At 33.4% G+C, this 26177-nt stretch overlaps 1 protein-coding gene across 11 annotated transcripts in view; it reads right to left on the bottom strand.

Annotated features, from left to right (window-relative positions):
• Mycbp2 (MYC binding protein 2) overlaps positions 1-26177 on the bottom strand; it is a 272185-nt gene that overhangs the window by 89180 nt on the left and 156828 nt on the right. For all 11 annotated transcript variants that reach the window (XM_071611434.1, XM_071611435.1, XM_071611436.1 and 8 more), the window contains 8 exons: positions 25811-25929; positions 25099-25186; positions 22736-22785; positions 18987-19159; positions 17485-17629; positions 13762-13977; positions 9415-9470; positions 737-852 (listed from right to left, as the gene is read on the bottom strand). In XM_071611434.1, coding sequence (XP_071467535.1) covers positions 737-852; positions 9415-9470; positions 13762-13977; positions 17485-17629; positions 18987-19159; positions 22736-22785; positions 25099-25186; positions 25811-25929 — 963 coding nt within the window. The remainder of the gene's footprint in view (positions 1-736; positions 853-9414; positions 9471-13761; positions 13978-17484; positions 17630-18986; positions 19160-22735; positions 22786-25098; positions 25187-25810; positions 25930-26177) is intronic.

Raw genomic sequence — 26177 nt, 5'->3', positions numbered from 1 at the left:
CCCTCTTTTCCATAGGTAAGAGATCTCACTGGTTTAAATAAAAACAAGATTCTTAACTTTAGAACTTCTCAGAATTCCTAATATGTTGATGTAAATCATGTGACTGTCTATGCTGAAATTATGATATACTAGATTTTCTGATCATAGGAGTTCCATTTATTGAGCAGTGTCATAAAGGATACCGTTTTAAGAAACTGACACTGATAAACACTTTTTAAAAAATTCTACTATTATCCTATCACACAGGGAGTTTAAAAATTAAGATTCATGTCCCCTCCAAAATTAATGTTTTTCAAAGCTAATGGCAGATAAAGAAAATTCATTCATTCAACAATATTTACTAAGCAGTCATTATACGGCTGGTACTGATCTAGAGTGGGAAATCCATGGGTGAACAATAGGGTTTCTGCTCACATCCAGGAAAGGAAGAAGGCAGACCATGATTGGTAGACAGGTTATGCATATGATAATACAGCAACATGGAGAGCATCACAACCTGACTGGCACACTGGGGAAAGTAGGGAAGAAGTCATGAGGGCTATAATACTTGAGCATAATTTTAAGACCTTAGGAATGCACTAACTACATACTCATTATAAAGGACAAAATGAAGACATATAAAAGTTATGAAACCTATACATGTGTATAACAAAAGTGTCAAAACTACAATGAAGGAGTATTTTGAGTCTAGTTCTTTTCACTAGATAACTTATAACTTAAATATATACACATATACCTATTTCAATGCCATCAATGGTAACATGAATAGTGTAGAGTCCAATAGCCCCTGGAGTCCAATTTGCACAATAAGTGCCATCATTATTGACACGAATCAGCATATTTTCACTGGGCCTGAAAAAAATTAAGAGGGATATTGGAAAATTTACTTTCGATTAAACAACTGAGATCACTATGATATTACACTAAACATTTCATTTTGGTTGGCATTTTTAATACTGACTGGCAAGCCTGCTACAGTGTTTCCCCACCCCTGACAATTGAAATTTTTCTTTCTCACTTCAGAACTCCATCACCCTTCTTCCTTACTTGCAGTTGATTATGACCTCACCTTTTTCTTCAGTAAGGAAATGATACAGATACAAACCTTCAGGTTGCAATCAGATTATTAAACCTGCTTCCTCTCATGTTCTCTCCTGTTTCAATGAAAGAAGCATCCTGGACCTTATCCAAAGCCAGCCCCTTTACTTGAACTGCCAAACTTCTTCCCTCAATACTTCCTTGCTCCAATTACCTTGCTCCTTCTCCCATGCATTTTCAGTTTTTCCCACTGTATGGGATCATTTCTATTAGCATACAAAAAACTTGAGAATTTCCTATTTAAAATTTTTTTATTGGTTTATAATAGTTATACATAAGATTAGGATTTATTTTCACATAATTGTAAATGCAGGTAGTATAGTATGCTCCAATTAAGTCCCCAGTACTTATTCTTAACCTCTGTACGGCCCTCCACATTTCTTTTCCTCTACTGACTTATTTATTTACATTTTCTTTTAAAAATTAATATCTTGTGGATATACACGGTGGTGAAATTCACTGTAGTACCTCTGGAAAGTTATATAAGATTAATTCCTCTGTTTTTTCCTTACCCCATCTCTTCTCTCTGCCCCTCAATCCCCTTCTCCTACTCACCTAACCTTTCTGTCATTTTGACGGAACTCTCCCCCCATTTCTTTTTTCTCTCACTTGTCCCACCCTAATTTTGGACTACCTTCCCCATATCAGAGAAAACATCTGATCCTTCACTTTCTGAGTCTGACTTACTTCATTTAGCATTATAGTCTCCAGTTTCATCCATTTACTAGCAAATAACATAATTTCATTTTCATAGTTGAGTAATATTCTATTGTGTGTATATACACCATAATCTTCTGCCGATTTTGGTGTTAGTTTCTTCTTCTTTTTCTAAGGTCTTGAGATGTACTGTTAGAGTATTTGTTTTGCAACTTTCTGTTTTTTAAATATATAAACTAAGTGCTATAAAATTTCCTTTTAGAATTGCCTTTGTACTATTCCAGAGATTTTGCTATTATAACATCATTGTTTTCATTTGTTTTGTAAAATTAAAAAAAATTTTTCCCTGATTTCTTTTACTATCCATTTGTTATTCAAAAGTGTGTTATTTTATCTCCACATATTAAAGTGGTTTCTGTTTTCATCTTGCTGCTGATTTCTAAATTCATTCAATTATGGAAGAAATTATCTCTATTTCTTTGTATTTGTTAAGATTTGCTCTTTGACCTAAAATAAAGTCTATTTAGAAAATGTTTCATGTGTTGCTGAGAAGAAAGTGAATTCAGTCATTAAATAGTGAAATATTATATAGATGTCTGTTAGGTCCATTTGATAAGTAGTATTTTTTAGTTCAGAAGAATCTTTATTTAGTTTTTGTCTGTATGATCTCTCTAGTAGTGAAAGAGATGTGTTGAAATCACCCAGTATTACTATAATGTTGTCTATTTGATTCTTGATATTTAGAAGAATTTATGTACGTAGAAGCTACATTGTTTGGGGATAAACATTTATAATCATTATTTCTTTTGTTGGATGATTCCCTTAACAGTATGAAGTGACCCTGTCTCTTCTAATTGAGTTTGTCTTGAAGTCTACCTTGTCTGATAAAGTAGCTATCCCTGCTTGCTTTCAGCAACAATTTGCATGGTATATCTTTTCCCATCCTTTCACTTTCAGTCTGTGAATGTATGTCTGCAAGGTGAGTTTCTTACACCCTATGTTTGGTTGATTGGATTGAAAAAGAGATGCAATCTAAGTCTTTTGACATAAATTCAAGATTTTCATTCAATATTATTAAACAGAGGTGATTCTTATTTCCTGTCATTGGATTTACTTCACATGTTAGATTCAGATTTGATTCTCCTTCAATTGACTATTCTTCTAATGCAATGCATTCCAATGTTAGTTTTCATTATAATTCTTCATTTCTTCTTCATGAAGTATTTTGTTGAGTATGTTCTGTAGTGCAGGTTTTGTGGTTATGACTTTCAGTTTCTATTTATTGTGGAAGTTTTTTTTATTTCAACCTCAATTCTAAAGCATAATTTTGCTGGCTATAGTAATCTTGGTTGGTATCCATTTTCTTTTAGAGGTTGGTATACATTATTCCAAGCCCTCCTGGCTTTTATGGTCTGGGCTGAGAAGTCAGTTGAGATCTGAATTGGTTTCCTCTAAATGTGACTTGCTGTTTTTCCCTTGTGGCTTTTAAAAGTCTATCCTTATACTGTATATTAGGTATTTTCATTATTATTGTGTTGGAGAATATATATACTGTCTATTTGGAGTTCTGTATGTCTCTTGTATTTGAATTACCACCTCATTCCTCATATTTGGAAAAATTTCCAATATTATTTCATTGAAAAGTTGTGCATCTTTTTAGTTTGTTTTTGGAAACTTTCATTTACTCCAATGATTTGGTCTTTTGATGGTGTCTCAAATTTCTTAAAATATTTTGGTCATGGTCTCTTAACATCTTTTCTTTATAGTCAACTTGATTTTAAAGATTATATACTTTGTCTTTAAGGCCTGAAAATCTATCTTCAAAGTGGTTTAATTGACCAGTGAGGCTTTCCAATGAATTTTTAATTTGGTTTATTGTGTTCTGATTTCCAAGATTTGTGTCTGGTTCTTTCTCAGGATCTATGTCTCTTTATTGAATGATCTTCATTTCCTGTATTTTCTAATTTCACTCTATACATCTTCTTTTAGCTAACTGATCATTTTAACCACGAATCTTCTAAATTCTGTATGAGACATCTCCTTGACTGTGGTATCTATGGAGTCACTGTTATGGGCTGTCTGGGGTAGTTTGTTCCCTTGCTTTTTCATGTTGTTTATATGTCTACCCATTATTAGGATATAACCATCCTATTTTAAGCAAGCAACTATTTTGGGGGATTTTTCCCTCTTAGGAACCCTGGATTGAGTAAACAACCAAGTATTGGTAGTTTAACTCAACGTGTGGCCTCTGATAACTGCAGTATCAGTACCACTCTGAGAGCAGTTACTGACGCTATTTACTGAAATCACTTAAGAGCCAAGCCACATATTATTCAACCTTATGAAAAGAACAGGCAAGAATGATACAGACCAAGGTAAAAAGGAGACAGAAATTAATGGGAGGGATTTGAGGCAGTAGTAAACAGTGTAAACATGAGAACAGAGAGAAAGAAGAGCAAGTATAAACAAGAGCTAAGAAAATACAGCTAGAAAAAATGATTCCAATTAATGTGTTTAAACCATTAGAAGAAATACATTCAAATGGGTTGAAGGTGCAATGTTGGCTATTAGGGTAACAACTATCAATCAAAACAAAGAATAGTTTAGGTCTGGGATTGTAGCTTGCCTAGCATGTATGAAGCACTGGGTTCAATTCTCAGCACCACCTATAAACAAATTAAATAAAGGTTATTCATAACAACTAAAAAAATTTTAAAAAAGAATAGTTTCTAAAATCAAAGCTGACATTACAGTGATTTACAGTAAACCATATCAAGGCAAAGAAAGTTCTTATTAAATCTTGGTTTGGATTTCATTAGGGTTTGGGATGTTTTGAGGATGTCCAGCAGTCTTTTTGAATTCCTCTAGCAGTGCTTGGATGCAGGAGCTACTTTTCTAGTTGCTATAAACCTCTCACTAGCCAATACTGGTTTGTCAGTTCAGGGGCCTGGAACTGACTACTCAAAGGGTGCAGTATTGTGTCTGTTTGTTGTTTTTGTTGTTGTTTTGTTTTCCCTATTGTGTGCTGGAGATAATGATGTAGGGCTCTGGATTATTGCTGTAGATCTCCTTGGTACCAGTTCCCTTCTTCCGGATTCTTTTCAAGGTGGTGTAGAGCCTAGTGGCTGTCTATAAGCACCAATCACAGGGTTGTGGGTTCTCCATGGGTGATCTGTGATGGAGTCATGCCCCTTTGTGGATGCAGCTCACTGGGGTCCTTAATATTGAGTAGGGTAACTTAGCTGGTTCACTTAGGTTCTATGTTCCACTGCCCCAGGTTGGGTATAGTGGATGCTGCTTTCCTCTGCTGTCTGTGGCTGAGGCAGTGCTCAACCAATGTTCCACAAGTGTCTAGAGACACCCCTGTGGTGTTCACAGGTCAGACTTTGTGCCATGGTTATTTGCTGCCTCATACCAGGAGAATTTTGGCTTTAACCAACCTCCCACTGGTTATGATCTGGGCCCAAATACCTTCCCTTTAAGTTTTATAAGACTCATATAATTTCTGCTGGCTGCTGCAAAGATCTGGACAGACTAGCTTTGTTGCTGGATATCCAGGCTGCTTCCCTCCTGGACAGGCCTCACATAGAACTGTGGCAAGAATCCGGGGGAGAGGCCCTCTAGATTTCTTAGGACTCAGGCAATTTCCCCAACAGCAGTTTTAAGGGTTTCCTTTTTTTTTTTGGCTTGGGGCCAAAACTGTATTCTGGCTTGGATGAGAGCTCTTAATTCCCACCACTGAAATTTGCAGGCCACAGATCTGTCTCTATTCTGGCTTGCAAAGGCACTAATCAAGTGCCTGGAGCTCTCCCTTTCTGCCAGGGGTTGATGGAGTGGGCTCTACTTCTCTGCCCAGGGTTCCTGGGATGCTTCAGAGTGCTTTTTCTTTGGCAGGGCTCTTCCAGATGGTCCTTTCCTGCCTGTGTTCCAGGGATGTTGCATGAGGCACTCCTTCCCTGCCTGGGCCTTTTTTTAGGCCTGCATGGAGTGTTCCTTTCTCATTCCTAAGGAAGCTGAGTGGGATGCTCCTTCCTTGCCTGGGCTTTTGCAGAAGCTGTGCAGGGTACTCCTTCCCTTCCTGGTTCCAGGTTACTACCAGTGCTTTTGCAGAGGCTGCGTTAAGCCCTCCCTCCCTGCCAGTTTTCATGTGGGATGCTGTATGGGGGTGTTGGATACTCCGTAGAAGGCCCCTTCCCTGCCTGGGCTCGTACAAGATTATTTAAAGAGTGATTGATCAGTTGTGTGTTACACAACTAGGCTGCAGACTTCCAAGCCGCTTGGAAATGTAATGAATGCAATGGTCATTTCTGCATTTAAACTGCTTAATCTGGTATGAGAACACCTTTGCTGTTAACACATTTTAAAATGTTTTTTTTTTTTTTCCCCAAATATTGTTAATAAGGGGTGAGCTTAAGAGTTTTTCCATTCTCTCTTTCTCTTTCTGGTGTCCCTCCCTCCTTCCCCCTCCCTGATCTAGGTTCAGGGTTAGGGAACTCTGATCTTATTTTCTATGCTGGTAACCCATCTTCTAGGCTCTCCAGGTCTCAATCTTTGTAATATTGAATCTTAAGAGTATTTATTCTGTCATCCATGTCTCAGATTTGCTGATCTTTCTCTGTCTCCTTTCTGAGTTGTTGGGAAATCTGGAATCACTGTTTGTTCCTAGATTCTCCCATCTTGACAAATCAAATACCTCCTCTTAATATTATAGTCTTCAGTAAGGTCTCTTAGGTCTTCTCGCCTTTATATCAAAATTTATCTAAAGAATGTCCACAATTACCTTCTTCATTTTTTAAAAAAATTTCCACTTTCACAACTTACTAGGTTTTTTGATCCCAACACTGCAATACAACTGCTGATATCAAAGTCACGAATGCCCATCATGTCTCTGAATGTAATGGTCATTTTTTTCCAGGCAATCTCTCAGTAGCATGATAGTTGTCAACTCTTACTTTTTTGAAAAACTTCCTTCTTCTTGCTTCCGTAACTTTCTCCAAGTTTTTTTCTTTTGCTTCAATGGCCATTCTTAGTGTTGTTGGCTATCTAATCACCATTCAATTTACAGAAAGCTCCAGGATTGGGGTCTAGGTTTTCATTTTTTTCTATACTAACTTTTCAGTAGCTAATTCATCCATTCCTCAGTGTTAAGAATCATATGTAAAAGGATGACTCGCAAATTTATTTTTCCATGAGTTTCAAACTCTTTCTAGTTATAAGCTGCCATCTCCACTTAGATAACTAGGGATATCTTGGTGTCTCGATTTTAAAATATCTAAAGAAAAACTCATTTCTCATCCATATACACCTTATAAAACAAAGTAGGAGAAATGAATGCCTGTTTTTTCCTTAGACTTTTTGATTTTCATAAAAATCATTATACTATACCATAGGCTGTAGCAATATTTTATCCTACTGTGCCAAAAAAGTCTTTGTTACAACTGTTTAACTACACAATTGTAGTACAAAAGTTGCCATAGACAATATATAAACTAATGAGCAAGATTGTACTCTAATAACATTTTATTTAGGAAAGCAGGCAACAGGCCAGATTTGGTTTGTGGACCAAATTGGCTAATCATAAAACTTCTGGTGAAATCAAAGAAAATCTATGATCATTTTTGATTCTTCTCTCTTTTGTCTTCTGTTCCACTCTATAAGCACAGTCTATTAGCTGTACCTCCTAGGTGTATCCCAAATTCCATTTTAGTCCTTTTACAACTTTTCCATGATACTTAATAGTATCTAACTTATCTCTCTGTTCCCATTCTTGTACCCCTATAATTCATCTTCAGAGAACAGCCAGAATGATCTTTATAAAACTACAAATCAGATGCTGTGCCTTTCCTGTTTAAAACTCTCTAAGTAAATTTGATTAGAAGAAAATTTAAATTATTTAACATAGGTTACTACTCCATATGTAAAAGTGCTTCAAACTCACCTTTATTATTCCTCCCTCTTGCTCACTTTTCTCTAGCCTCTTTTCGTCTGTTCCTCAAAGGAATCAAGATCCATCCACTCAGGCTTTCTTTTGTTGAGAACTACCTTCCCCATAACTTTACTTGGTCAACCACCAACACTGAATTCTGTTCGTTTATGAGAGCCATAGCTTAATCAGCGGATTAATCCATTTGGTTGATTAATAATTGGAATGAAATATTGTGTGATAACTGTAGGCAGGTAGGGTGTGGCTAGAGGAAGTAGGTTACTGGGGACATGCCTTTGGGGATTATATTTTGACCCTGGATCCTCCCACTCACTCTCTCTCTCTCTCTGCTTTCTTGTTGCTATGAGCTGAACAACTTTCCTCTGCCACACCCTTCAACCATGATGTTCTGTCTCATCTCAGGCCCAAAGCAATGGAGTCAGCCAACCATAGAGTAAACCTCTAAATTTATGAACCAAAATAAACTTTGTATCTAAGTTGTTCTTGATAGGTATCTTGATCATAGCAAACCAAAGCTAACACAAACTCTCTAGTCAAATACAACTCCTCAAGTAGCCCTCTACTGTCATGTAATAATACTTTGACAGTTTGCTCCATCTCCAACATCATTAAATAACCTTATTTATCTTTATGATTTATTTATAGTTTGTTTCTCCTTAGGAATGTAAATGCCATGAGAATCACAACCACAAATGTCACATTCATAAAGGTACTCAAAGCCTTTCCACACAGCAGAAGCTCAACAGTTTTTAAAATGAATACATTAATTTTCTTAGATGAGACTATTTCAATTAGGTTTAAGATGCCCAATGTACACAAAAACCTGTTTAGTAGGGAAATGGTCAGCTTGTTCTTATTTAACATGCTATAAGTTAATACTGTTCACATTTATTTTACAATTTTTTTTATTATCTACACATGACATTACAATGATCTTGGCAATTCATACATTTGTATCATTGGGGTATAATTTCTCATTTTTCTAATTGTACAGATTGCAGAATCACACTGGTCATAAAGTCACCTATATACATATGCTTCTACTCCAGCAGACATTTTATTAACTAAAGTCAGGAACAAAATGCTACTTTCATGTACCCAAAGATACAATGTATAGCACTCTGCGTTTTAGGAAAAAAGAAAACTTTCTATATTGTATATTACAACTGTACTTTGCATATATACCAAAATAAAGTCAAAGTAATCTGTTAGTTTCTAGTAAAGTCATGTGATATGCAATACAATGAAGCCTATAAGTAAGTATGCTTTCTCAGATTTACTTCAGAGCTTTGCCTAAATTTTATGTAAATGAACTCTCTGAAGTACCATGGATCTGCTTAAATACGAAGTTAACAGAATTAATCAGGGGTTGAAAACTTAAGATATCATAACCAAATGTGAAATCTCTTCATAACTCATTGGAAGAAGAAAAGGAATAATTAAAAAACAGCAAAAAAAATCAAACAAACAAAACCCAATCAACCCCAGACAAGCCAATTAATACTTATTTTAATGAGTATTTATTGTTTCTCTAGTAGTTTTGTAAAATACTGACAGTATTCCAGTTGAATATACACTCTACTAGCAAATCTACACATTATTATATGGTGGTAATTATTTATTTATGAAAGTTAAAAGTTGAAATGTAGAATTATTTTAGGTGTAAGCAGATGACAACTGACATTTTAGCTATTCTTTCAGAAAATGATCCTTACCTCTTAGGAGTTGGTGATGCAAAACGCAGCTCCTCAAATGAGTAATTTTCATAAACCTTTTGGGAAACAAACCAGTAATAGTCATAAAATCATTAAAAACATTCTCAATCAGTGAAATGATAAAACATTTAATAAATGGTATTGAGAAAACTGGTTATCCATACAAGGAGAAAAGAAAAAAAATTCAATGACCCTACATTACATAATTTACAAAAATATTTTCCTGTTGTGTTAAAGACTCAAATGAAAAAACTTGAACAAAATATTTTAAAAAGAATATCTTTTCAGTATATTAAAATGTAGATCTGTATTAAAAATATGCTCTAGAGAAAAGGCTTCATCAAACGGAGAGTGGATTTGTAATATATATAACCCAAATGAGATACGCATCCATAATAAAGGTCAAATCAATAAAAGAGAGAAACTACACAGAATAAAAGTGAGTAAAAATGTGGCATATATACACAATGGAATATTACTCAGCAATAAAAGAGAATAAAATCACAGCATTTGCAAGTAGAGAGATGGAGTTAGAGAAGATAATGCTAAGTGAAGTTAGTCAACCCCAAAAACCAAATGCTAAATGTTTTCTCTGATATAACGAGGATGATTCATAGTGGGATATGGAGGGGGAGCATAGGAGGAATAGACAAACTCTAAAAGAGGAGTGGGAAGGGAAGGGAGAGGGCAGGGGGTTAGAAATGATGGTGGAATGTGATGGACATCATTATCCAAAGTACATGTATAAAGACATGAATTGGTGTGAATATACTTTGTATACAACCAGAGATTTGAAAAATTATGCTCTATATGTGTAATAAGAATTGTAATACATTCCACTGTCATATCTAAATAAAAAATTAATAAATAAAATTAAAAATTTAAAAATTAAAAAGAATGGGGGACGTAGCCCAGTGGGAAAGTACTCTGGGTTCAATCCCCAGTACCAAAAGAAAAGGAAAAAAAATTACGTACAATAAAGAGACTGGTACAATGGTACATATGCAATATGTTTTAAACATTAATGTAAAAATTTAATAAATTATTTTACAAACAACAAAAAAAGTGAGTAAAGACAATTTCCCAAAGAAGAAATCTGAAAGGACAATAAATATTGAAAGTTATTTAACTAAACAACAAAATAATCATATCACAGTCATCAAATTGTGTTGATAATAATCAAATGATAGTAAATGCCTATAGTCCCACCTACAATGGAGGGTTAGGTGGGAGTTTGGGCAACATAGTAAGATATAGTCTATTAAAAAACAAATGAACAAACAAACAAAAACCCAGTGCAAAAGGAGACAAGTGCAAGGATGTTTATTTCAAACAGCTTAAATTAAATGTACATCAATGAGAAAATGAACAAATTTTGGAAGAGAAATTAATGAAATATTTAGTTAAGATGAATAAACTTCAACTATCTCACTAAAGCTCAAAATTAATGATGAGTAAAAATCTGGCAAAAGGATATGTAAAATCTGATATCATTTTATAAACTTTTGGAATGCATACAGAACAACTAAATATATTGCTCATGGATAAATATGTATTCAGTCACAGAACAAAAACATACAAATGTAAGGGAATGAACACCATGACATTCAGGATAATGGTTACCTCTAAGGATGGGGTGGGAATTGATTGAGGTTTTATAAATGGCTTCAACTATGCCTGTAAAAATCTTAATAAAAATAGCAAAAATATTGAAACAATTATGGTGAAATGTGTAGACAAAAATGGCACATTATTCCTTATACTTTTGTATATCTGCAACATTACCAAATTAATCATTATCTTTTAAAGTTCAGGTCAAGATTTCTAATTCCTCATCTGCTTCTAACTATTATACTAATAAAGGGGAGCATACCCATTTTAAAACCCCCCTTCCTTCTCCTTATCTTTTTGTCCTCATGAAAGTAATTTAGAAATTATTTCACTTCCCTTGTCTATGCAAATATTGTACATAAACACCCTCTAGACCTTTATTTTCTGTGGTCCGGGGGATTGAACTCAGGGCTTCACATATTTCAGGAAAACATTGTATCATTGAGTTATATTACTAGACCAGAAAAATGCACTTTGAGTCTTTACAAATTTCGACAGGAGTCAACAGTTGGAAAACCCAGGTTTCTAGACTCCCAGTAGTGTTTTCTACTCCATCACTTTCCTTTTCCTGTAAATATATATTATTAAATGTATTCATGAGAGAAGAAACTATATCTCATTTTTCCACCTTCCACAATATTTCACTCATTATTAAATGGGCACATGATGTCTACTTTCCTGAAACATGAATGAACGTCCCGAAGAGATAGTCTGGGAATGGCATTCTCTAACTGCTCTAACCAGGTGCCATTCAGAACTTTCTGAAATCCTGCTCTCAGTTCTGAATTAAAAAAAAAAAAAAAATTATACAAGTGGAGGCATGTTAATAGGAAACTAAGAAGAATGATTAGGGAGAGAGGTTAAAAAAAAAATCAAAAACCAAAAAAGCCAAGAAAGTCAGTTCCTTAGATACAAGCTGAAATGAATGTTTAGTTTTGAATTCTTCAATAGCCAGCGGGCAGTTCATCTAAAATTCCAGCTTTTTTTTTTTAATTGATTTTTAAAAAATAAATGACAGTGGACTGCATTACAATTCTTATTACACGTATACAGTACAATTTTTCTTATCTCTGGTTGTATATAAAGTATGCTGACACCAATTCGTGTCTTCTTACATGTACTTTGGATAATGATGTCTATCACATTTAAAATTCCAGCTTTTTAAAAAATATTTTTTAATTGTTGACAGACCTTTTTTATTCAGTTATTTGTATGTGGTGCTGAAAATCGAATCCAGTGCCTCACACATGCGAGGCATCCACTCTATCACTGAGACACAACCCCAGCCCAAAATTCCAGCTTTTTGATCCTGAATTTCTTCATCCTTAATAACCAACTTCAAGTTTATTTCAAACACCTACAACAAAAGTCACAGACCCGTAATATTTTACAAAATTGTTCTATCTCTGAAATCAAAAGAATACAGCCTGCTCAATTTCCTACCTCAACTTCTAGCATTATATCTACTTTTAGACTTCTGGTCCCTCTTACTCAACTTTCTCTTTGTCTGAATCTTCTCCCATTTTCCCTTCCAAAACTAGATAGGTTATACTATCCTCTCTTTTAACAACCACATACACAACTCCTATTTAGTACTCTTCTTTTCTTAAACTATTTGGCAAAATGTCAATGCTGAATCAATCTAAATGCTCACATTATCCACATTCATATCACACTACACTGTATGGTATTCAATTTCAACTAATTCAAGGATGTGTGACAAGTCTTTTCTGGTCAATTTCATATTTTGTTCTCTACAATAACTGTTTTGTTATTCTATTGTTTCGATTCAAAATCTTGACCCTAAGATTCCTAACTCCCATCTTTAATCTAAAACAAAATTATTATCTTAAGTAGTTTATTAGGTGTACAATCTACAAATTTACCAACATCTGTATTAATTATTGTCTACCCTCTCTTGGTAGAAAGAATGAGGCACTATTATGCTTCCTCTTTAAGACCAACCCTACAACCTGAGTATTAGATACCATTTTTATCTCTTGAAATATCTTCATTTTTTTCCTATTCTGAGTGACAACTCATTTGTCCAAGAGTTCAGCACATTTCAATAGTCTCCTAGAGGTTTAAATCAAACCATGCTTCATAATCATCTATCTGCCCAATTGTACTGTCTCTACTCCACCACAATCTGTATAAAACACTAATTTAATCAGACCATTATTTTACTAGATATAGATAGCCTTCAATGGCTCATCACTGTTTATTAATAACTTCAATTTCATATAATGACCATCTTGATAATTTAGACTAATATTACCTCCTAAGATAAGATAAAAATAGCTAGACAAAATATTTTTTTAAATCTACATAAAGGAATCAGAGAACTAAAATGCCAAAAGAAGTAGGAAAAACAAAGGAAAGCATTGGGCATTTGAGAGGAACTAAAAAGTGAAGGGGGATAGGAAAAACATAAAACCCTTAAGAACTATGTTCTAATAGTAGTAGTATATGGATTAAAAATACACAAGTACTTTTGCAGGGAATAAAATCAATCTCTGATGGGATTAACTTGTTCTAAAACTGGTGATTCCCCTCTACATATCTGCCTGAAAGCAACAAAAATCCCCCGTAGAAGAAAATAGCATCATTTTAAAAAATATTCTGGGAGTTTAACATCTAATAATAGATCTTTTGACATATAATTTTGTGTCTGTATTTGAATGACTGAATTTTTTGTTTAAGGGTGAAAAAAAAGTTCTCTTTAAAATAAGTTACCTTCATCATTGTTATTGCAATATATCGAGCCTCCTTAACTATCATTGGTTCATATGAGACATCCAATTTCGGTGATGCCAGCCCACCAAAAGTCATGTCGGCATTAGCAGATGCTGCTGTTACTGCAGGACTTCCAGGAATCCTTTGAGATTTCTTTACTTGCTCTTGCTGTAAAGATGTTTTTTTCTGAGAAACGGGGACGGCTTTCACTTCCACCTAATCATGATATTATAAAACACAAATACTATTATTATGTAATTGTCCTTGACACATCAAAAGAGGCAATTTACAATCATGGACTCATAATTATATAAATTCTATATTAGCATTGATTTACCTTGGCATTCTCTTCAAAAGCTTATTGATTATTAATTATTAATAATAATTATTAAAAGCTTAATAATTTTTTAGTTATAGCTGGACACAATATCTTTATTTTATTTTTTTATGTGGTGCTGAGGATAGAACCCAGTGCCTTATGCATGCTAGGCAAGCACTCTACCTCCGAGCCACAACCCCAACACACCTGCAAGCATATATTTTAACATGTTAAAATACTGAAAATACAAACTGGCTTATAACAAAACATTTTTCAGAAATACTTTAGGAGGACTGGGAGTGTAGAGTGTAGCTCAGTAATAAGAGTGTATGTGTAGCAAGCATAAGGCCCTGGTTCATTCCACAGCATCAAAAATTATGCCAGGATTTACAGCAAATTGTTTTATTCTGTTTTTGCCTGTTAATGCATTGGCGGGGGGGGGGGGGGGACATTTTGAACCCTAGGTAACTAACTACAGATTTACAATCTGAATTCTGCTTTAGTTCCTCATCAGGCATCATCATTCTGAGCTTCACTAAGAAGTTTTTGCTGTTCCTATTGACAATACTTCTGAATAGGTAATCAAACAGCAGGATCTTTGTAGAAATAGAAAAGGTAGTGTAAATTAATGTGACAGTATTACTTAAGTAACTGAGGGACATCTTGGAATTGCAGAATATCTTTAATATTTACTATCCTTATTAATAATGTCATCCCATGGAATCTGTAATTTGAGGCTTTTTATGTATACATAAAGTTAAGTGTAGCTGACACACACGATCTATTGAAGAAACACAATCTTCAGCTGGGGTTGAGAAATCAGTATTTGAATTGACATAATGACCTGGGAATATTAAAAAACCCATTCGTACTTTGAAAAAATAAACCAGCATTTTAAGTCTACAAGGTAAAATTCTTCAGCTCATACACATTTGTCATGATTAAAATCTTTAAACTTTAAATGTAATAAACAAAGCAAACGCTTTCAAATTCTAAGACATTTGATTATAAATAAAACATACTATATTTTGATACATATCATTTTGGCTGAATCATTAGCTAAACAACCATTTTCTGAGTAAATGTTAACGTTAATGCTGAGATATTACAGAATGCTAATCATTCTGCTTTCTTTTATAAATTTGTTGTTATTCTCTTATTTCCTATGTGACTGGTCCCATTACTAAACAAGACTTTCTTGGAATGATCATTTTGTAAGTAAAGAAATATAATATTCATTGCTTTAAAAAGCATTTTGGAGCTTCAGGGTATAGCTCAGTAATAGAGGACTTATCTAGCATACCAAAGCACTGGGTTTAACCCTTAGCACCACACCAAAAAATCCCTCAAGCATTATAGAATTTGATGAATATTACCTGCAAATCAACTCTTATCTTTCAAATAATTAGCAACACAACACTACATAAATATTTTAATAATTTTGAGGAGGTTTAAAATGCTCCTAAGACCTCATGTGCTAAAAATAAAAATAGACTAATTTTCCTTCTAGCTGTTACAATGTGATATTAATAAAATTAAAAATTATAAAATTTTAAAAACCCACTTTTCTCAAGTAGCATTTAAAGGAGTATTCTAGGTACAGTTTCTAACTTGGAGATCAATATGATATCGATTTTTAACACACTGAATAAGAGGTCTAAAGATGGACTAGGAGACATTGTAGAAAAAGCACATAGATAGGAGAAAGGAAGAAGGGGAAGAGAGGGAGGAGACATAAAGAGAGGAAAGAAGAAGAGAGAAAAACAGAGGACAGAAAAGAAAGAATGATTAATTATTAAAAAAAAAGAACCCAAAGATGGGGAGAAAATGCTGTACATGAAATAACGTAAGAAGTAGGTGAAACAATTCTACTGTAAGTAAATACTGAAGTAAAATTAGGTATCCTATGAGCAAAAATAGCTTTGTGGCTTAATTACCTCTAAGCTTCAAAAAACCAATCCCTCCAATTCAACACTGGAGCAAAACAAGATTGGGATCTGCCTAAAATTTCTTTCAGTATCAATTATTCAGAAAGATGATAAAATGTTTAGATGAGGTACCACAATTCAAGATTATATTACAATATAATATAAATATTCTTTTTTTAATACTTTAATTCCTTTTTTCGTTGTTAATGGACCTTTGTTTTATTTATTTATTTATATGTGGTGCTAAGAATCGAACCCAGTGCCTCATGCATACCAGCCAAGTGCTCTACCACTGAGCCACAACCCCAGCCCTAAATATCCTTATTAATTGTCTCAGAAAAGTGGTGTCCAAAGAACTCTTTATTCATTAATACAGTAATTGATGATTTCTATTCCTTATTTTTTATGACCTAAATTCATAGATATCGAATTTATTTAATATCAATATTCTAAAATGTGGTAACAATAATACCAAATGCAAAATGTACTTTAGTATTTTAAAATTATAAACAAAACTGCCAGGTACAGGACATGCCTATAATCCTAGCAGCTTAGGAGGCTGAGGCAGGAGGATTGTGGATTCAAAGCCAGCCTCAGCAATTTATCGAGACTCTATCTCAATATAAAAAGTAGAAAATATGGCTCTGTGGTTAAGCCCCCTGGGTCCAATCCCCAGAACCAAAGATATATAAACAAACAAACATAACTTAAAAATGTATTCTTTTACCTTGATGCCCTTCAGTAGAGAAATAGATTAAAAAATGTGGCATATGTACATAATGGAATATTACTCAGCAATAAAAGAGAATAAAATCATGGCATTTGCAGAAAAATGGATGGAGTTAGAGAAGATAATGTTAAGGGAAGTCAGCCAATCCCCCCAAAAGCCAAATGTTTTCTCTGATATAAGACTGACTCATAGAGGTGTAGGGAGAGGGAGCATGGGAGGAATAGATGAACACCAGATAGGGCAGAGGGGTGGGAGGGGAAAGAAGGGGCAGTGGGTTAATAATGATGGTTGAATGTGATGGACATCATTATCCAAAGTACATGTATGAAGACACGAATTGGTGTGAACATACTTTATATACAACCAGAGATATAACAAAATGTGCTCTATATGTGTAATAAGAATTGTAATACATTCTGCTGTCATTTATTTTTTTAAAAAATCAATAAAAATGTAAAAAACACATGCTTTCATTCATTAAAAATTCAATCACTATTACCATGGGCCTTCCCCCTATGTGCCTAGCACTCTTTATACATAGACTTTTGTATCCTTCCTTTGACTCACCACATCTTCTAGCATATAATTTAGAATTAATATAACCAAATCATTTAAATGTTCTGTGTCCTACATTATATATACAAAGGACAGAAAAACTAGACTCTGTGTACTTGCCATTCCTAATATTTTACCAGTTACAGCAGTCAGTGTACAAAAGTCTTGTAATTTAATTCAGACAGAATTACCTTCATATTGGGAACATGTACCACATCTCCATACTGGTCTTTTGTTTGAACAGTTATTGTAGTAGGCCAACCACAACGAATATCATCTTTATTCAGTATCAGTGATGTCTTTTGAGGATCAGCATAGGAATCTGGTTGAAGCCATCTTAAAATAATGATAACAAACAAAAAAGCAAACATTCATCAGCACCTTCAATGATTCAAATGAAATTAAGCCAAATAAATGAAACTTTCACTGAACAAAATACTAAATAATATCTATTTCTGATTCAGTGATAATCACAAGTGGCTTCTTTGGCAACTGTTAATGATAAATTCATTTAAAAAATACCAATGAGATCAAATTGGTAAATGCTTATGGGCATAATGAATTCCACTATTATGTATAATTATAATATACCGATAAAAAATAAATACTATTTATATGCATTTAAAAAATGCCAAAGCATATGAAATTTCTGATGTTTATGTACAATTTGATAAAAGTCTTAAAAATCAGAAAATCTGATTTTTTTTCTTTTGGTACTGGGGAGTGAACCTAGGGGTGCTTAACACTGAGCTACATCCCCAGCCACCCCCCCCCCCTTTTTTTTGTATTTTATTTAGACTGGGGTTTCACTGAGTTACTTAGGGCTTTGCTAAATTGCTGAGATTACAAGTGTGCGCCACCATGCCCAGCAGAAAATCTGAAATTTTAATTATGGCTAATTTAAAAAAAATTATGGCTAATTAAAAAAAATCAATAAAAATGTAAAAAATGAATTGAATTTATATACAGTTTGAAGGCTTAAGGACACTTATTCTTACTGCAGGAAACCTCTCTGATTTCACCTGTCTAAAAGCCTGGCAAAGAACAATTGTTCTATGGTAGCTGGAGGACAGAAAAGGAATTTTGGTTTTAGGGCAGCAAGGTTCAAAGGTAGAGACTGTCCACCCTTTCTTCACACAATTTCTTACTATCTTCTTTATTACTTTCCCTTCCATGTAAAATTTGCCATTTTCTTTGGTTTGTAACATACCCCCCGGACTCATTTTGTGATTTACATGTTCCAGTTGTCCTGTGAGATGAGTAATGAGTAATTCAATTAAGCATCACCTAAAAATATTTACAAAGATTGCAGTGAGGCTGACTGAAAAAATTGTCAGTCACTATTTGGATTTTAAAAAGTAAAGAGTAATCTCTGCAATTTTAAAAATAAAACCTTGTTCTTGCTAGGCAATCACTTCCAACTGAGCTATACCATCCAGCTATATTTTTATTAGTAAAATAACACAGGACAGCATTTTTTTATCATAAAAAAGAAAGCAAATGACAAAACAATAATCATTAATAAATATCATGTAGTTTTAAATATTAATCACCATTTTATATTTCAGCAACTGCAAAACACATAAACCAGAATATTTTAGGCAGCATTTTAATATCCTAATGACTCTCCTTTCATTTCTTCAGCAATGATGCCCTAAAAGAAAGTAACTGTATATTATATAAAGCACAATACCTTGCAAGCCTTCCACCACTTGATCCTGGGACACAAGCAATAAAATCATCCAGGAAGGACTGCTCATTGCTTTGGATTTGAAGTGGTAAGTTTCCTTCAAGAGCCTCTAATATAGTTGGTGAATGAGAAAGAGCTAATCCCTTGCCAAGTATACCAGAATGAGTTTTGCACACCTGTTGGGTAAAAAAGATTATTTGTATACTCTGAAATACAAAAATTTACATAAAGTTTTCCAAATTGTACACATTTTAATTAGGCCTTCTCAGAAAAACCATTTTCTCCCCATGCTGCAATATTCCTTCCTTTAGCCCATACTGTAGAAACTTCTAGGAGGGAAAAATAAGGGATAATACTTCCTGTCTCTTTCCCCTCCTCACAAATAAGCATCTTATCAGAAGTGATGCATCTCTTCCTATGCCAGCCCTCTACTCCTCACATCCTCATCTGTTAGAGCCAGAGTTCTTTCTAAGTCTCCCTTTCTTGAAGTCTTCCTTATTGACAGAAATTATCAGTAAACCATATCTGTTCTTTTGGGTAGGTGGGTATCATGGTCATGACTTCAGCAACCTACATTCTATAATTTATGTAATTTCAAAAAAATGTTATCTTCAGAGTCAAATCCTGACTTTGGACAAGTAATTCTGTGGTGTCAACAAATCATCTAATGAATTATCATCCCTGAATCTGCAAAATGTTTAAATTGATAATCAAATTATTGCAAAAAGTGAGTGGAAGCCTAACTGTGGCTGTATACAAGCTTCATTAGTCTAAGTTAAGAAAAAATATGCTGATAAAAGTAAAATTTTACTTTTCACTTATCTGACAAATCAAATGTAGGGAAAGACCTGCTTTAACTACCAAAACTATAAAAATGCTTAAGCCTACTTTTTGTGGCGGGGAATGGGTAGGGCAGCTAGGCAAGTGCTCTATCACTGAACTATGACCTCTGCTTTAAAAAATTTTTAAATAATAAATTTCAAAAATATTTTTCGTAGAAAAGGGTTACACTTCTAAATTTATTGAACTATCCCACAACAACCTACATTCCATAATTTATGTAATTTCAAAAAAAATGTTATCTTCAGAGTCAAATCCTGACTTTGGACAAATAATTCTGTGCTGTTGACAAATTGTCTAATGAATTATCATCCCTGAATCTGCAATGTTTAAATTGATGATCAAATAATTGCTCCCCTTAAAAGGGTCTTACACAATTTAAATTACAGACACATATAAAACACATACTATATTGTTTGACAAATGGAAGGTATTTAATGCATGTTAGATCACCACAACTACACATCAAAAAGGTGGGAACATTTTTGTTCTTAAATAGTAACACAATAAATATTTCTTTATATCCAACTTAAAGAACATTTTACACATGATAATAATTTCTAAAATCATAATGTATGAGCTTCTTGATGGCCCACCTAAACTTAAATGTTGCCTGATATGTTTATTAATATAATGTTTATTATTTTTATATCTTAAGATACAAAGATTTAACTTTTTTGTTTTTTCAAACAAGGACAAACTGGTGGTTTGCTAATCCAGAGGCTTCTTAAAATTACTGAGAATATGATGTCTCCCTATCATCAGTGCTTAATGGTCAAAGTTAGGAGCTTTTTTGCCAAACTGCGATAAGTTGAATTCCAATTCACGTGTTTTACAAGTTGTGTGACCCTAGGCAAGTTATCCAAGTTCTCTGCCCTTCAGTTTTTCTTTTTAAAATATGTTAACAGGGATAAGAATCTCTAATTTGCAGGATTATCCTACAGACTAAATAAGATAAAAATATGAAGAATTTTTAGGATAGTGCTTAAGTTAATAAGAAATAAATGTTTGGTTTTAGTATTGCTGCTTTATTCAGTTTATCTCAGGAAATAAGTAAAATGGAAAATACCAGCTCTAGGAATTGGAAGACCTATGTACTAATCTTTGTTTCTCAACTAACTCACTTCTTAGATAAGTCACATAATTTCTCTGAAATTCACTTTATTGTAACACATAAAAAAAATAATACTGATTTGAAAGTCTAACTGTAAAAATGGAGAAGTAATATTAAAGATACTGTAAACGAGAAAAGTGCTGTTACTACCACTAATTACACACACCTAGAACAGAATGTAAACATGAATAATGAGCATAAATGTATGCTCATTATTCTCTGGAGCTGGCAAAATTAGTAAGAATAAGGATCCGATAGAGTGAGTCCTTTATTTGAAGAATATAGCCTTTTTATTTTAGGCTATTAAAATGCCCTTTAATTGATATTTCTGTTAATAAAAATACTGTTTTTGTTTTTTGGTACTAGAGATTGAATCCAGGGGCACTTAACCACTGAGCCCTTTATTTTGCAACAGGTTGCCTAGGGCCTTACTAAGTTGCTAATGCAGGCTTTGAATCTGCAATTCTCCTGCTTCAGCCTCCTGAGCCTCTGGGATTACAGGCATGTGCCACCACACCCATCTAAATAGTGTATTTTTAGAGTATTTTTACCTAATAAACAAAATAAAGTTCAAGGGGAAATATTCCACCCTAGCTCTGAAAAAAAAATTTATTCAGAGGACCTTACAAACCCATGAAATCTGGGTTGGATGCCATCAATTCAATTAAATGTCTGAGTCACCTTCTATCTTCTACCTTTGCCATTTCAATCCACAAAAATCACTCATCATTAATAGTCTTGGTATGCAGCATACATTAATGCTCAATTAGTACCATAAGCATTTCTGGCCTGGGTTCAGTAGATATTATAATTTGAAAAATTGCTTCCTGCACATTCTGATGTTTTTATCTAAATAATAATGACTGCTACCCAGATAAATTCATACTGACGAATTCATAGAGCAATTTAAATCTCTTAGAAATTATGAGTAAGAAGATATTATAGTTTGACAAAAAAGAGCATTTCAATTGAAATATAGTACTGATATATTTCCATTACACTGTCACATGGTCTACATAACTAATGACTACATAAACAAACAAACAAACAAATCAATAATGGTAACAAATTAAGGGCTCCCAAATGTCTAAAGCCAACTGGTTTTACTTTCTTTTTTAATTTTCTTTTTGGAACTAGGGATTAAACTCAGGGGCACTCGACCACTGAGACACGTCCCCATCCTTTTATATTTTATTTAGAGACAGGATCTCACTGAGTTGCTTAGCCTCACTTTTGCTGAGGCTGGCTATGAACTTGCGATCCTCTTGCCTCAGCCCCCTGAGCTGCTGGGATTACAGGTGTGTGCCACTGCGCCTGGCTGGTTCTGCCATTTAATATGACATATATGTCTCACACAGTCTAAACTCACCAAATATATCTTCCTCAAATTTTGCCACTCCCTATAAGTATTTCAAATACAGCCCTTATATAACACCTTTAACTAGTTTCCTTTATGAGAGGCCCTTCCCCTTTGTCTAGCTGGTAAAGGGAACTTTCAAAATGGAATTTAAATGTCCACAGTTGTGAAAAGGATTCCTTCCCTTCCAGCTTGGTTTCCTCTTCTTTCTCTGATAAGATTTTGGTCTAACTCCAGAATCAATACCCACCACACAATATAGTCTGAGCTCACATGAGTTCCTCTCATCAAGGAGAACAATTAAAAGTCATGTGTCTCTATAACTGCTGAGGAACAGAAAGAATTATTTAAAGAAAACTGTTCAAGAAAAGTAAAGCTGATCTTGTGAAAATACTGCTTTTAAACTAATAAAATTTATCCTTCTAGTGTTCAGGACAATACCTGTAATGCAGCCTCTTCAAGAATTTCAAGATCTTCTTCTAATTCATTACCTATTATGCAAATGAAAAGTTTTACTAAAATATATTAATACTTAAACCTTCTAGTCTTTCATTCATCACACCCTGTTCACAATTCTGCTACTCCATAAGGAAAAGATTTATTGTTTTGGGTAAATCTCAGTGATTTAGATTTTAAATTGTAAAATATTTTTAATGAAAATAAAAGCTACAATTCTCAAACCAATAATCAAAAAAGATTTGCTGAATAATATGCAAAAAATATATACTATATTTATGCATAATAAATAAAGGCTTTTGATTTAGTGCATTTAATTAATTTAATTAAAAAGAGGAAAGTGATTATTCTGAATCTGAACCTTTGTATTTTGGTTGACTTAGAGAAGAACTATACTTTTCATAAACAATGATGGTTCACATAGAAACATAAAGTACTGACCATGTGCTCTAGCTATTTTCTTCTTTACTGCTTAATATAGAACATATTTTATTGATTTTTTTTGATAGATTCAATTGTGAAATTCTACGAATAAAGTTCAAGGGGAAATATTCAGATTGTACAGAAGTGTGGAATAAATAATTCTTTTTTGTTTTTTTTCCTTTTGGTACTGGGGATTGAAACACTGGGTATTTAAACACTGAGCCATATCCAGTAGTTAGTTAGTTGGAGACAGAGTCTCACTGAGTTGGTTAAGGCCTTGCTAAGTTGCTGAAGCTTGCTTTGAACTCAGGATCCTCCTAACTCAGCCTCCCAAACTGCTGGAATTACAGGCGTGCATTGCTGAGCCTGGATGGAATAAATAATTCTATCTTTCTAATGAGCTTCACATCTACTCCAATGATGACCAGTGTCAACAGTTTCTTACGCATTATTTGTATAAACAATGTATAAATCAGAAGAGTGTGTGTCAATATACACATACATGAACACACACATTTGTAAATAACACGTGTAAAATGGAACCTTCTGCAACTTGCTTTTCCTACTTAATTTGGACATCTTTCTTTGCCAACCATATAAATGTACTTTAACATCTCCCACTGTATGAATATGTGATTACAACATAACCAGATTCCATTGACAGACTTTTAATTGCATTTAGGTTTTACAATCACATGCACTGCTACATTTGTCATTTCTTTAACTTATCTTTTAGATCATCTGTGCAAGTGTATATAAAAAAATTGCCATGTCAAAAAGTATATATATTTAAAAATTGAACACTTATTAACAAATATCTTCTATCCTCTAAAGAGGTTGCAAAACATTTTCTTCATATGAATAGAATATAAAAGGTCTCATTTTTCACATATATACCAATATTAAGTCTGATTAAGGGAACTGAAAAGATTGAAAGGGACCAATAGAAAAAAAGTAGAATACAGAAAGAATTAAAGGGGAAGAGAGAGAAAATGGGAGGAAACAAAGGATAGAGTTGGAAAGCTACTGTTATAAGGAAGAGCTATAGATGGAATTTTGGGAAGAGATTTAGAAAAAGAAAAAAAAGTTTTCTTTATAACTATAGTGAAATACAATGTTAAACCATATATAACCCTCTTGATCATAAATTAATTTACACACATATAATTTTACTTCATGTAGAGGTATCATTTCTGTCACAAACTCTGTTCTCCACATGAAAATGGTTCTGAAAAGCTATTTCAGTGAAGGCTGTCCTTCACTTTCTATTCTCAATCTATTCTGAAGGTCCTTAGATATCTAATTTTACTAACTTATTTCTCATTGAGGACACAAATAAACAAATTTTCAAATGCAGTAATAGATTTAAATTAATTTTCAGTAGTATACACAATTCTCATAAATACCCACTCCTAGTTTTTCTGCTCCTTCAGTTGCTATTCACATTTACAGTTCTACATGTGATCTCTTCTTCCTGTTTTGTTCATCTTAAAAATTTTAGTGGTCCCAGCTTTGACCCTGGGCTATTTTTACATAACAACTATGTTCAAATGACATTTTTATTGACATATCCCCTGAGCCCCAGGCACTAAATATTCAACAGTCTACTTGATATTTCCACAAAAATTTAGAAATATCACACTTTTGGTATAATCCTCTATGTTTAATGCTTAACCCAATAATTGGCATAGTATACACATGCATAAGGAGAGTGTACATGTGCATCGATTTGTGTAATTAAAAAGGATTACAGAATCCTTTAGAATAAACTTAAACCCTTAGAATATTAAGCAGTTATTGATTATGAGTATGTGATATGGAATTCATTTTGCAAATCTATTGTCAGGTGTTCTGTAATAAACATATTTTACTCTTAACTTTTAAAAACATTTATCAATAAATAACTAATACCCAACAAGACTTACCAACAGGAAGTGCTAGATCCTTTTTCATCAAAGCAGCTGCACAAACTCCACCAAGATTGGCTAATTCTTTTTCCAACTGAATGACTCCCTGTAGAATTGTATAAAATTTGCTGCTTTAAAAAATGTTTGAAAGACAATAAGAATTATCAATAAAAATTAATTCAAGTTCAAGCTTTTTATATACTTTTTAAAATTAGAAAGAAGCATGTATGGGTTAATGGTTAAATTGGGAATGGAAGAGATTCATTATTTTGTCTAATGCAGGTTATAAGGTTCAGTTTTATAGGTTCACTGTCTAAATAATTTTTGATTCATCATTTTGAAGGAACACGATCAACTCTGACCTGGATTTTTTATTTTAGTGTATGACTTAAAGTATTTAGAAAAGTTGAAAGTCTCTTTATAAAATCAAGTTCTATGATTTACTCAGAAAGGTTTATCCATTAGAGCAGGCTCAGGGAAGACATAATTACACTTCAAAATTACACTTCAATCAAACTGGGTTACAGTGCACCAATCTCATTTTCTTCATGTATTAAAGTAGAAAAAAAATCAATGCACACACATAAACCACAAAATATTTTAAATTATACATCCTTAGCTTACAATAAATTTCAAACTTTTGAATATAGGCAATGATGCAATTTAAGTTGATATACGTCTTTAAAAACATAATCTTCCTTAACAGAATGGAAAGATAATTTGTTCTTACTTCATCAGGTCCAGGACTAAATTCATATCCAATTGCAAAACATTTGAAACCATAGAAGGATGCTTTGTCATCTTTCACATAATCTGAAGCAGTTTCTAATGAAAAAAGGGCCTCATTTCCTTAAAAAAAAAAAAAAAAAGCCAGAATTGAGGTCAAAATCTGAAACAATTTTATCAAAAATTCCCCTTTCTTTTATTCATTCCAAGCAGTATACAACTTAGACACTAAAACTTTTTGGAAGGTGGGTTCCTAAACGAACTGTGCTAAAAGTAAAACTAAAAATAGAACATCTCAAAAGAATGGTTGTTATTTTTCATCATAATTAATTTTCCCCCAAATTTACTGTTAAGTTACATTAGCAATTTTT

This window comes from Marmota flaviventris, chromosome 4 (assembly GCF_047511675.1).
Source record: "Marmota flaviventris isolate mMarFla1 chromosome 4, mMarFla1.hap1, whole genome shotgun sequence".
NCBI lineage: Eukaryota > Metazoa > Chordata > Mammalia > Rodentia > Sciuridae > Marmota > Marmota flaviventris.
The sequence above is the reverse complement of the archived record's forward strand: the minus strand, read 5'-3'. Positions and strand labels throughout refer to the sequence as shown.